The 13,138-nt window shown below is 39.6% G+C and overlaps 1 protein-coding gene across 1 annotated transcript in view; it reads left to right on the top strand.

Annotated features, from left to right (window-relative positions):
- Gucy2c (guanylate cyclase 2C) overlaps positions 1–12,547 on the top strand; it is a 68,755-nt gene extending 56,208 nt beyond the window's left edge. The window contains exons 22-27 of the mRNA XM_076852689.1: positions 3,551–3,743; positions 4,703–4,877; positions 7,856–7,954; positions 9,601–9,695; positions 10,706–10,782; positions 12,373–12,547. Of these exons, the coding sequence (XP_076708804.1) occupies positions 3,551–3,743; positions 4,703–4,877; positions 7,856–7,954; positions 9,601–9,695; positions 10,706–10,782; positions 12,373–12,547 (814 nt within the window). The remainder of the gene's footprint in view (positions 1–3,550; positions 3,744–4,702; positions 4,878–7,855; positions 7,955–9,600; positions 9,696–10,705; positions 10,783–12,372) is intronic.
- The last annotated feature ends 591 nt before the right edge of the window (positions 12,548–13,138 follow it).

The following is a 13,138-nucleotide window of genomic DNA, read 5'->3' as shown; positions in this document are numbered from 1 at the left end:
TCCCAGATCTATACAGGATTGTTTCCTTTTGCATATTCTTCAACAGATTATAGGACTTAAAAATGCATGTACCATACATTCTCTAAATACCTAAAAGAGAGAGATTACTTTCCAACATATGCATGGTGACACAGGAGTAGCATGCACTGTGCAGACACCTGGGTGTCAGCACCTCTTTGCCACTTTTATTAAATCTGCCACTTAAGACAAATTGCCTAATCTCTCAATTGCAAAATGGAAATTAAAATTTGCCTGCAGAATATAGAAACTATAGGATGCTTCCAGGCACTCTTAGTTTTTTCTTTGATTTCTTCTGACTGCAAATAGAATCCAACTTACAAGAACTGGGAGCCATCCCTGGTAGATAGGGCAGGGGAAATGCATTGGGTGTATCAGAGGCATGTACAGGCTGACCTCTGTCTTGTGAAGCAACATGACAGCCATGACAGAAGAATGAAATTCCCAAACACCTTAAAGTTTCCTAAGTGTTGACAGTCAGGTAGGATGTTAAGCAGGGAATTGAAATGTGAAGAGTGAGGAAATAGGTTTGGCCCACCACTGTGCTTCAGTGAGACGTAGCATTCTTCAGGTGTAACCAACTGTTCCATCAGATGAAGGATGAATGAGCCAGTCCAGTTTTAGGTAAAATCATGGAACCTGAGGTCAGCTGGGCCTGATTTCAACACATGGTTCCATCAACCACTGCTGATGAGCAATCTTGGGCAGGTGTTCAAATGCTTCAAGCCTCAGTCTCCCATCCACATTCCAGGGTGGCTCTGAGTTCCCTGAGATCATGCACAGGATAGAAATAATTAGCATAATGCCTGGAGCAGCCATGATGATTTTTATCATATGGCAACTATGATTTTTCTATATTACTCATATTATTTAATTTGAACACCTGCTTCATTTAGAATATCAGCTCTACACAGGTAAAGGAAAGATTTCAAGATCAAATTAGCTGTTTTCTCAATTAAAAAATAGCATCTCTTCTACAAGCCTGAGTGCTATGAGAAGAGGTAGGAGTCACACGCATGCTCTGTCTGGTCTCTAGGCCTGAAGAGAGTTTAATACAGAACCTACCCACCCTCAGAGCACATAGGAGAAGGCTAGGAATAGTACCCTCCACGCTTATCTCAGGGATGGCAGTTTCTGTTGGAGCTCTATAAAATTTAATTATATAATGCATAGTTCCTTGACTGGCCTTTAATGCCTAGTTGACAAAACAATATCTTGATTATATGGCTACCTTTTTAGGTTTTATTATTGGTGATTTTAACCAATAATGTCAACCAAATGGTTTGGAACAGTTGGCTGACCACCTCAGCCTTTTTCCTAGCCCTGGCTCAGTATGCAACTTTGACCACTAGGTGGTAGATGTTTTCATCAGATTGCCAAAGTCATGCAGCACATCTATACGGATATGTTGAAGCTACAGTACACCATGACTGCAGCAAAAATTCTTCATATTTGAAAAGTAAAATTAAATCATGCATGAATGATTGCTAGAAGAATTAAGAAGAAATATTTATATAAAAAGGGTAAATACATTTAAGACTGTATGTAGGAACCAAATATCATTTAAACACTTCTTTGAATATTACCCCTTGGGGTTTTGAAACAGAATAGTGTTTTTCTTCTTGTAGGAAGCCTTTCTAAGACATCTAGTCTGCATACTAATTGCATCAATAACACCCTATTATCAAAGCTAAGTTACTTTCCTTCCTTTATTTTTCTACCAACAGAGTAGTTTCTTTTTCTGGATAATACACTATTTTCCAAGCTCAAGTGACTTTTTATAAGCAGTAGAAAGAAGGGCAACAATGGCAGAAATTTTTATGTAATCATTATATCTATGTAACCTCCAAAATGCTCTGCCCTTTATATCTAGCATGCCCAGAGTAACCAGCCCAGGAGTACCTCTGATAGCCTGCCCAGCCACACAACGGGGTGTTTTTCAAAGGTCCCAAGTTCTGTCACTGCACCAGTTAAAAAGACTTCCCTCAGGGAATTGACTTTTCTCCAAATGAGTACTGCAAATGCTTATGGTTGATTTGTTTTCTGGGAGAGACATGGGTATCCTTCCTTTGCTACATAATCAGCACACCTCCCAATCTTCCCCATCTCCCCAAATATCCAAGGACTGAATGGTGGAAGAATCGTGGTACATTAATAAGACTGAAAGACAAAAATGTGGCCAAGTCCTAATACCAGCTCTGTCCTTAATGGGACTCTGGGATTGTATGAAATTCATACTTCCTTTTCAGGTCTTCACTTTCTTGTCTATAAACATAAGGGGTTTATTTTCAATGGCTTCTGTGGTACCTCCCAGCTTCCAGATTCTAATTCTGGTAGTTCTATACTTGGATCCATTCCAAAGTGATCCCAAGGTCAGACAGAGAGCATTTATCATGTCAGCCCCCATCCCTTCTTTTCAGTGGAAAGCCACTGGGTACATGAAGAAAATATGGAGTCCATCCTTGTACTTCTTCTCTTTCAATTCTTGGTCTGAAATGCAGCTGGTTATATTTCTTCAAAGCTATTCTATGTTGTTTCTCTTTGACTTCTGCTAATCTACCATAGTTTTAACTTGTTTACATGGTGATTGACTCAAATCCAGTTCAAAATATATCAAATGAACTCTGGTTTAGAATATATCAAAATTAATGTTAAATGCATTATTCCTTCATAATGATATTAAATAACATCATGTTAAATGTGGCAGGGAAATAAAACAATCAACTTCGATGAGAGAGTCAGATGATAACTATGGTGAGTCAAGCTCTTATATCTATAACATTTGCCATCTCTGCTTCTGGATAAAGAACTATGTCTGTAAGAAATTAATTATCAGTACAGAAGTAAAAAGTGGGCAAGGACTTATATGCCTTAAGGTTAAATAGCTATTAAGGTTATGTATGTATGTGTTTTAGGGTTAATAATCAAATACTAAGTTGCCGAAGTCTGGCTGCAGCAAACTAACGGGGGGGGGGGGGGGGGGGGGGTGTGACGAGTAACTTGTGAAGATTGATGCAGTGGGAGCCGTTTATTGTAGGACAGTCGGGGTATATATACATAACTGAATACACAACTTAACTTAATTAACATAAACTAGATATAGCAGTCAACCAATAAGGAATCATCATCTTAATGATTACACACAGCTTAACTTAATTGACATAATCTAGACACAGCAGTCAGTCATTAAGGAATCTATCATCCTAATGGCTCGATGGCGTTACTTCTCAATCCACTCCCTCTGGCAAAATGCCAGGCACCATCTTGACTTGTTTACAGACCCTAACACTAAGTGAATGTTTAACCTGCATAGATTCATCTGGGTTCTAATACACACATTATGTGTGTGTGTGTGTTTGTGATGTGTTTATATATACAATGGATACAACCTAACTTTGCTTCCTAGATAATCATTCACCAGAAGTCTAGAATTTTTAAGTTCTTGGTAAACAATTACTACTATCTTAAATGTTTATGTTAGACAAGAAAAACTTACTGAAGTTGAAGGCATTATTTTCCCTTCATCATCTAGGCTAGTGGTAAAGTCTCTGAAGGAGAAAGGCATTGTGGAGCCAGAACTATTTGAGGAAGTTACAATCTACTTCAGCGACATTGTAGGTTTCACTACTATCTGCAAATACAGCACCCCCATGGAAGTGGTGGACATGCTTAATGACATCTATAAGAGTTTTGACCAAATCGTGGATCACCATGATGTCTACAAGGTAACTGCTTCCCTCTTGGTTGAACAGACCAAGGGCATCAAAGCCTGACATGGCTCTTCCCATTATTTCTCTTGTCCTTTGTAATTTAACCTTTAATGAATTGATGGTTGAAACTGAGCTAAAAGGGAAGAGAAGTGGAAGAATTGGAAGGGTGACATATCAAAATTACCATTTAACTTTTAAAAAATAGCACAAAAGAAAAAAATTTCCATAGGAATGAATTTTGGAAACTAACTTTAGAGAAAATGTCATCCCTCTCAAATTACCTTCAAAAAATGGATGATATTTAGATTGAGTGCAAATGAAGCAGAGAATACACTAGAGTTTAAATAAATAGAATATATCTTATAACTTAGAGGAAACTACAATTATTTTTGCTCAAATTGCATGTAGAAAATGACAAAGACAACTATAGATTACTTTTCTGGAAATTAAGAGTATTCCTAAAATGACTTAAACCCAATCAGATTATTTAAACATTTTAAGAATTGTCACCACATCTGTACAATTTTTGTAATTATGAAACACTTTTAGATAAAACATTCATTTAACTAGACTATAAAAACTCTGAAGAAGCTGGGTACGGGGGTGCTCACCTGTAATCCCAGTGGCTGGGGAGGCTGAGGCAGGAGAATCACGAGTTTAAAGCCACCTCAGCAATGGTGAGGTGCTAAGCAACTCCGTGAAATCCTGTCTCTAAATAAAATACAAAATAGGACTGGGGATGTGGTTCAGTGGTTGAGTGCCCCTGAGTTCAATCCCTGGTACCAAAAAAAAAAAAAAAATTACTCTGAAGAAATTAGCATAAAACTGGTGTTGAACTGGCCCAGAAAAAGTGTATAGGATATGCCTCTGAGTTCCCAAAAAACCTTTTGTGTTTGTTTTGTGATTAACTGCTTCTGTTTAAAATCTGTGCCTTTTGAAGGAACAGAGCCACTGATGAGAAAGTATTTCCACAGGTAGAAACTATTGGTGATGCCTACGTGGTGGCTAGTGGTTTGCCTAAGAGAAATGGCAATCGGCATGCAGTAGATATTTCCAAGATGGCCTTAGATATCCTCAGCTTCATAGGGACCTTTGAACTGGAGCATCTTCCCGGCCTCCCAGTATGGATTCGCATTGGAGTTCACTCTGGTATGGAGATAAGCTTCTTAAGACCATTTGTACCTCTGTTAACCAACTATATCAGAAAAAATAGAGGAACCTCAAACATGATTGATTTTCATAAGAGATTTACTGTTGAATTCTGTGGATCAAATATACCATTACACATCCTGACATATTTAGACTCAGTCTACAGAGAGTGATTGGAACAACACATTTGACAGCAGTTTTCACTCTTGGATGGATAACACCAACCACATATGAAAACAAGAAGGACTTCCCATTTAAGTCACTGTATCTACTATTGCACTTATCTCCTCCTCATCCCTTCCTTCTCAACTTCTGTACATTTTCCCATTAAAATATAATAGTACCTAAGTGGATTTGATTATCTACAGGGGAAACAAATAACTGGTCAAATTCCTGTAACAGGTATACCCCGCTCCCCTGCAGTCGTACAGAAATTACATAGATCACTTAAAAGACCATGAAAAACTTCGTAGCTTTGTTGAAAAGAAACACTTTAGGCAAATTCAACAGAACTTAACTGAGAAAGAACAATTGACAAACCGTGAGCATCAGAACCAGAGGAGGTTTAGAGAGCTCCAGTGGGTAATACGGGCTGACAGTCTATATAGACAGAAAATAGAAGTAAGGTACAGAAACCACTTGGTTTTACAGCTCCATGTTTGCCATTTATAGGCCTGATATGATCAGTTAGCAGCCTGTGATTGGCTGACTCTCAGCTGCTGTGATTACCTGAGATTTAGCCATTTATTCCAAAAGTATCTTTCTAAATTAGGCTTTCAATTTGTAACAAGGTTGTGCTTGTTCCATAGGCATGCCAGGTAGGAAGCAGCCTCAGGCTAAATTTAGTTTTATTTAACAGTCTTGAACATAATGATTTGAGAAGATGAGTTATGGATACAGAAAAACATAGTTGGAAAGGAACTCAAAAGTCATCTGGATTAATCCTTTGCAAGGTACAATTGTCTTTATAGGTCCCAAGATAAATAATAGTATTGCACATTTAGAATAACCCCAAGACTCCTTGAAAACTCATAGTTTTCCAACTCACTCCATTGTTGAAATGGTTAATTATTAAGACAGTTTTTCCTCATGTTAAATCACATCTCTATAAATTTCCTGGCATTGCTCCTGGTCCAAGGCTTTCAGGAGACCAAGAGTACAGAAAACTTAAAAGATGCCCCTAGGCTTTGTGGCAAGGACCAAACAACTGCATTTCCTGAAGTCCTCTTATATCTACAGAGCCTGACAGTAAATATTTGTTGATATGAATGAATGATTTTCTCAAAGTGACAGTAAATAGAACTTAAAAACTGCTGCCAAATCTTTGACAGCCAGGAATATAGTTGTGGTTTCCCCAATCATGTCCAGAGCCAAATGTCATGTTTCCATATTTATATGAAGAAACTCCTGGGCATCTGCCAGATCACACAGGCAGTGAGTGTACTATCTCCTTTCTGCCCCATCACAAATCGTCAAACCTGGAGGAAGGGTTAGTAGCAGGCCTGATTTATTGACATCAAGGAGGGTGGAGGCCTTACCTGTGACCTGCTCAATGTCTGAGCTAACCACCAGGGTACTGCCATACTTGGCTGGCATGAGAGCAGCTATTAGGCACATATGCCTGGAAGAGTTTCGGCTCAGGAAATTGAATAGTTGCAAAGCTAAGTATTAATAACTGAGAATAAGAAACAGTATCAGCAGGAATTTTTCTATTTTAGGCCTTCCACAGCCTTATCAGTCTGTTGTTGAAGTACGAAGTCACTTGCAAACAGACCTACAAGTCCTAGTGCACAGCCTGGTACGGCTGGGGAACTCAGAGATCTGATCAAAAACTGCCTCTGCTAAACCTTTCTTGCCACACATTTTTCATTATTTTTTTTTTAATCGGTTTTTCTTTTCTTTTACATCAAACCTGACAGTGAAGGCTAAGAATCCTGGGGAAGATCTGGTATTTTGAGGATTTTTCTTCTTCTTTCTTTTTCTTTCTGTCTTTCTGTCTGTCTGTCTGTCTCTCTCTCTCTCTCTCTCTCAATCTTTCATTCTTTGTGTGTTCATAAACACAGGGGTAAAATAAATCTATAAAGAAACTCAAATAGATCAAAAACTGTTGTCAACTAGAAAATTAATGATTACCTCTACCAAAAACCCAGCTTTGCAGTTTTCAAGTTAATCTTTAGCTTCTAAAATCTTCAACTCCTTGCTTTCAGGCAGCCCACACAAATACATGATTAATATGTCTCAACGCTGTCTTGCCTTGGCTTTTGTTCTGCTTGTTAGTGTCCTTCTGCCACAGGCTTCCCCTATCCAGTGGTATTCAGGAATATAGCTGTGGTTTCCCCATCATGACCAGAGCCAAATATCATGTTTCCATATTTATATGAGGGAACTCCTGGGCATTGGCCAGATCACAAATCTTTCCTGCTGTACATTTTCCCTTATTGTTTTGTTTTGTTTATTTTAAAATCAGTTTTTGTTTTGTTTTGCATCAAACCTGAATTGCTTAGGGAAAATTATTCCCAATCCCTGTCTTCTGGTCTTCCATCACTATACCTCCAATCCCAGAAATACCACCCTAAAATAAAAATAAAATTAACTTGGGCCATTGAACCACCAGGGCCCTCCAGCAGTCCAGGGTGCAGGATTGAGTGGTTTGGCACAGTAAGCAAGCCACGGGATCACCTTCACTCTTCTATTTAAAATATTAAGAAAGACTTGCCGCTTTTGTGACCTGGATCTCTGGGTGCCTTCTTGTTCTGAGTCAATGCAACAGTTCTTCACACAGCAAAATATTTTCTGAAAGCATGTCCTTGCTGGGTGTATCCATTTAAAGCAAAAATCACCAAGCACATCACACGCTCTGCCATTTCCCCACGACATGATGTGTTTGACATTGTGACCCTGAAAAGAGGCTCCTTCATCTCCACTCCACTCTGCACTTTCCATTGCCTCCACCTCTAGCTTCCTGTTCTTCCTTTCAGGTCCTTGTGCTGCTGGAGTTGTGGGAATCAAGATGCCACGTTATTGCCTGTTTGGGGACACTGTCAACACAGCCTCTAGGATGGAATCCACTGGCCTACGTAAGGATGGAGATTGTTTTTCTTAGAGGACAAAGATGCTTTCTTGCAGAGGAGGGCAATTGTGGGATTACATGCACAATAAGCAGACATAAAGTACTGGGGAGATGCAGGATGATCCTGCACAGCAGCAGAATGTGAGGCTGTGTCAATCCCATCCTTGCTGTATTTGCTTTTGTTGTTGTCATTTACTGATAATTATCTTATTCCTCTATTATTGCTTGGTTTTTAAATTTTCTATATTTTTCATCCACCTTCAATTAATTCAACCATGCTCTACCTGGAATTGTCATGAAATTTAGCATAGACCTATAGAAGTTTAAAGAAAAAAAACTCCTATGGGCTATATATAGACTATATACACTGCTTCAAATTCCCATTTCTCTTTTATCTGGTTTTTCTAGGAATTCATTTTAGTAAAGGAAAGAGTCTTGGTGTTTGTTATATGCAAAGATATATATTATATTTGCCCTGCCAAGATAAAGGCACAGGGTGCTGCATGCAGTAGTTGCTCAATAATATTGGAGATAATGATAATAATGGAAATATATAGTAGAAGAAAAAAGCACTGGTAGATAAGAGCTGACAAAAACACAGGAGGCAGGATAGTAGTTTGATAGTCAACTGACAATCTGATACTAGTATATGCTGGAAAAATCAGAGTATAAAGAAAAGAATAAGAGTCATTCAGACTTGGGTTAAAATCATAACTATGCTAATTACTATCAGAGTAAGTTGGAGGGAAATGTACCGGATCTTTCTAGGACTCTAAAAGATGAAGATGTAAATTGAGGATAATACCCTAACCTTGCTAGGAGAACTCGGAATGATGCATGTTAAGCATTTAGTAATGCTCTGGCCTGTGGTAGGTGTACACCTGGGCTTTCCATCATTCTTCCTACTGATACTGTTTGTGGTGTGGCTGTTAGGCACCATAGTGAGAAAGACGGTAGTCAATAATGGAGCAGGGAGTGCCCCCTGCTTGTTTTTCAGAGGATAACTGTTGTACAGAAGAAGAAAATTTGAGAAAATCAAGACTCTGGATTTTCATCTTGTCACCAGCACTTTAGCTGTGCAGTAGAATTTTTTCACAGGAACCCAAGCAAATTCTAACTCCTAAGCTTGGCACTGAAAGTCTGATCCAAAACCTGGTCCTGGAGGCTACCACCCTCAGCCAGAGTGAGAATCAGAGGACAAAACCCAAGGAGTGCCATCACTTAGGATCCTGAAAACCAGTACCCTTTTTTCCTTATCATGTGTGATAATATTTCTTATCTCACTGATGTTATTTATTTATTTATTGGTACCAGGGATTGAACCCAGGGTGCTTAAGCCTCCCTTGGATCCCTTTTTACATTTTATTTTGAGACAGTGTCTTTCTGGTTGCCTTAGGGCCTCACTAAATTGCTTCCCTGGATTGAGCATGTGAACCTCCTGAGCTCATGCTCCTGAGCTGCTGGGATTATAAGTGCCCAGCTCACTGGCGTTATTTTTAAGGGTACTTTCATTTTAAAAGCTATATTTGTTTCTCCTCAATTTAGGATATTTGCTTCAGGTGTTTGTGGTAGCATAAATCAAGGGGAAATAAATGTGGCATATCATAGCTGTCAAAACTGATGAGCTTTCATTTGTCTCTTTTGCATTTCCAGCCTATAGGATTCACATGAGTGGCTCCACTATAGCCACCTTGAAGAGAACCGATTGTCAGTTCCTGTATGAAGTAAGAGGAGAGACCTACTTAAAGGTAAGGAGTCCACAGAGACAATTTGTCACACACATCTGGGCCATCTCCTGAGAGACTTGGCCAAGAAGGTCAAGAAGCACAGGGATGAAGACTCCTTTTCTATATGCCTCACAAAGATCTCCCACCATCCCTATAGGAGGAACCTACATGTGAACATCAGAACTTTCCTTTGTTCAGAAAGGCCCTTAGGTCTATGACCAATATGTTGTACAGCACTGCTCTTTCCTCTACATATGTACAAAGTTTGTCCTCAGTTATTCCTCCAAATCCAAGAGCTTCTTCTGTTCAGAACTTGTTTAAGTCAAAAGCCCCAATTTCCTACTCTAATGGCAAGATGCTGTGTCTCAGGTCACCCCTCTTGTCAGTTGCTTTTATTATTCTGAAACTCTGGACCAACAGATTGCAAAGTATGGCCCATTACTCCTGACTTGTACACCCACCAGCAAAAGGTGCTAAAATAAAAATGTAGACAGCTGGGCATGGTGCCATATGCTTGTAATCCCAGCTACTTGGGAGGCTCAGGCATGAGATTTTAAGTTTGAGGCTAGCCTCAGTAACTTAGTGAGACCCTATCTCAAAATAAAAAGGGCTGAAACTCAGAGGTAGAGCACCACTGGGTTCAATCTCCAGCACACCATCCCCCCCAAAAAAAAGGAAAAGAAAGAAAATGTAGGCAAGAGAAAACTGGTTGGATTTGTTGGTACAGAAGAATTACAGATGAATTTTTTTAAAATTGGAGTTATTGAAATGTAGCTATAGTGATATTTTCAAATATCTTATGGGAAAAAAACCTATTTAGTCAGAGATTTATTTTTTTAAAGGAATTTGGAAATAAAAATTTATCTAGAGATAACACAAATCATAAAGACATGTGCTATGCGCTTAAATATAGGCATTGATGAGAAATGTGGAGGTGAGATGCCTCTTGGAAACAGATCCCTGTAGAACAGTGGGCTAAAGCGGAACTGTCTCATTGGCATCCATTGGACTCACCTCTTCTGTCTCCCTAGGGAAAAGGAACAGAGATCACCTACTGGCTGACTGGCATGAAGGACCATAAATACAACCTGCCAACCCCACCAACTGTGTAAGTTTCTGGGTGTGACCGGGAGGGATAGGGGAGTTGGAGGTTTTGGCCTTGTAAGCTATGTTCCTTACAGCCATTCAAGTAAGTTGGGGCAAGTGCCTTGCAAGTGGCAATGATGCTTTGAGTATGAGGCCGGGGGCTATGCACATGAGAACCCTCCCTTCTCCAGCTTCTAGAACTGTGTCCTGAGACCTGCATTTTCCTGAGACCTCAACAACACTGAAAAATACCAGCCTGGCTGCCCTGGCTGGAGCATAGGCTTTCTTCCATGAATCAGATGTGTGTTCTCAGTGAAATCACTGCATTTTACTCTGGACTTATCCCAACAGTTGTTCCAGGGAGCGTCCATCTGGAAAAGAGGAGGAAGGGATATACTATCTAAAACTTGAGATTTTGTTTACTGGTTCTTTTTTCCTTCTATACAAATGAGAGGTGGTTGTTTTCTTTTTTTAACTGTCCCAATTGTATTTTAAATACCTGTCCCCATTAAAGTATACTCAACTCATAATATTTGCAGAAAACATGCCATATATCAGGTAAGAATAAAAAATAGAAGTTTCTTTAGTATGGGTATGTGTTTCTACCTATTACATCATTTTCCTGAAATGTGCCAGCCATCATTTCATGCTTGCTGAAAAATTGACTAAATGTCCCTGCCATGAGGTATGGCAAAGCTAGTGCTGTGTTCCAGACTTGCTTGAAAGAACAAAAAGCAGTTTGGAGCTCACTTCATGCATGTCTACAAGAGTAGAACATGCTGGAGACAAGAAGCTCTCAGCATTTCTCCTCCTGTCTCATCTTTCTGCTAGTCATCTGATGAAAACAGGACCCTCCTCTGCCCCACAACCATGGTTCTGCATCTTCACATGGAGTCTGTGTTCACCCTGAGATGAGAAAGCCAAAGGTCTAAATAGCAGGTTTCAGTTCTCTAAAAGGTGATTCAAGTTCAGTTGAATATTGGTAGACATTGCAGCAATCCGTCGTATGGTTATTGCCATGGCTTTAGCTAGAGCAGAGAATAATCCCTGTCTTGCAGACGCCTAAATGCCATCAGAGAGATGGTGCATGGCTACAGATGCCAAGACAACCCAGATCTTCCCCAGAACACAGGAAACCTGGTTCCTTACTAGCAGCGCCCCAGGTCCATTCTTGAAGCCCTCTACCATCCTGAGCTCTCCCCAAACAATACCCATATCCACAGGTATATGTGGGACCGATGTATTTTGAGGGTTGAGTGGCCTCCTTGGCCTCCTTTCCCCTTCCTCAGTAGCATACAGTGGTATATGAAAACCTAGATCTTCTGACTATTTTTCCAAATTCTAGCAGCATGTTGATTCATTTTGAAATTGCAGTAGAATATCCTGCCTGCTATAGAATATATTCTGCTTATTCTATAAGCATTTCAGGGATGGCAGTCCTTCAAGTTCATCAAAGGTAAGGATCATTCTGCATTCTTGGAGCTTTCTACATCTGGCATAGAATAGACATTCACGCAATAATTGGGGAACTGAACTGATGATTCTGGAGCTGGGAAATATTCTCTGTGAATTGCTAAGATGTTTCATTTTTCTCTCCCCACCCTCTTTCCAGGGAGAATCAACAGCGTTTGCAAGAAGAATTTTCAGACATGATCCTCAACTCTTTACAGAAAAGACAGGCTGCAGGAATAAAAAGCCGAAAACCAACACGGGTAGCCAGCTATAAGAAAGGCACTCTGGAATACCTGCAACTGAACACCACGGACCAGGAGAACACCTATTTTTAGACCAATGAAAGTTTAAGGACTTACACACACCAAATCCAGCTGCACTTAGGCAGCAACCTCGAGTGTCCTGAGGCTTGCATTTTCCTGAGACCTCAGTGACACTGAAAATACTTAGCCTGGCTGCCCTGGCTGGAGCATAGACTTTCTTCCATGATCAGATGTGTGCTCTCGGTGAAATCACTGCATTTTACTCTGGATTTATCCCAACAGTTGTTCCAAGGAGCATCCATCTGGAAAAGAGGAAGACATATACTATCTAAAACTTGAGATTTTGTTCTTATTTTATGTATTTCATGTTTGTTTTATTGTTTTGTTTGTGGATTTTTAAAACTGGTCCCAACTACATTTGAGCGATCTCATCTCCGTTTAGATATCTTATCTCCATTTAAACCCCTTATCTCAAAATTTTTGCAGAAATTATGCTAGATGTTAGGTAAGAATAAAAGTTTGAAGTTCCTGAGTCTAGGTATGGGTTTCTACCTGTTTTCCTAGAACGTACCAACTATTATCTTTTGCTTGCTGAAAACTGACTAAATGCTTTCTCAATGAAGCATGACAAAGCTAGCTGTTGCTCAAGGGTGAAAACCTGCC

This window comes from Callospermophilus lateralis, chromosome 4 (genome assembly GCF_048772815.1).
Source record: "Callospermophilus lateralis isolate mCalLat2 chromosome 4, mCalLat2.hap1, whole genome shotgun sequence".
NCBI classification, from domain to species: domain Eukaryota; kingdom Metazoa; phylum Chordata; class Mammalia; order Rodentia; family Sciuridae; genus Callospermophilus; species Callospermophilus lateralis.
This window is presented reverse-complemented; position numbering and strand designations above follow the sequence as displayed.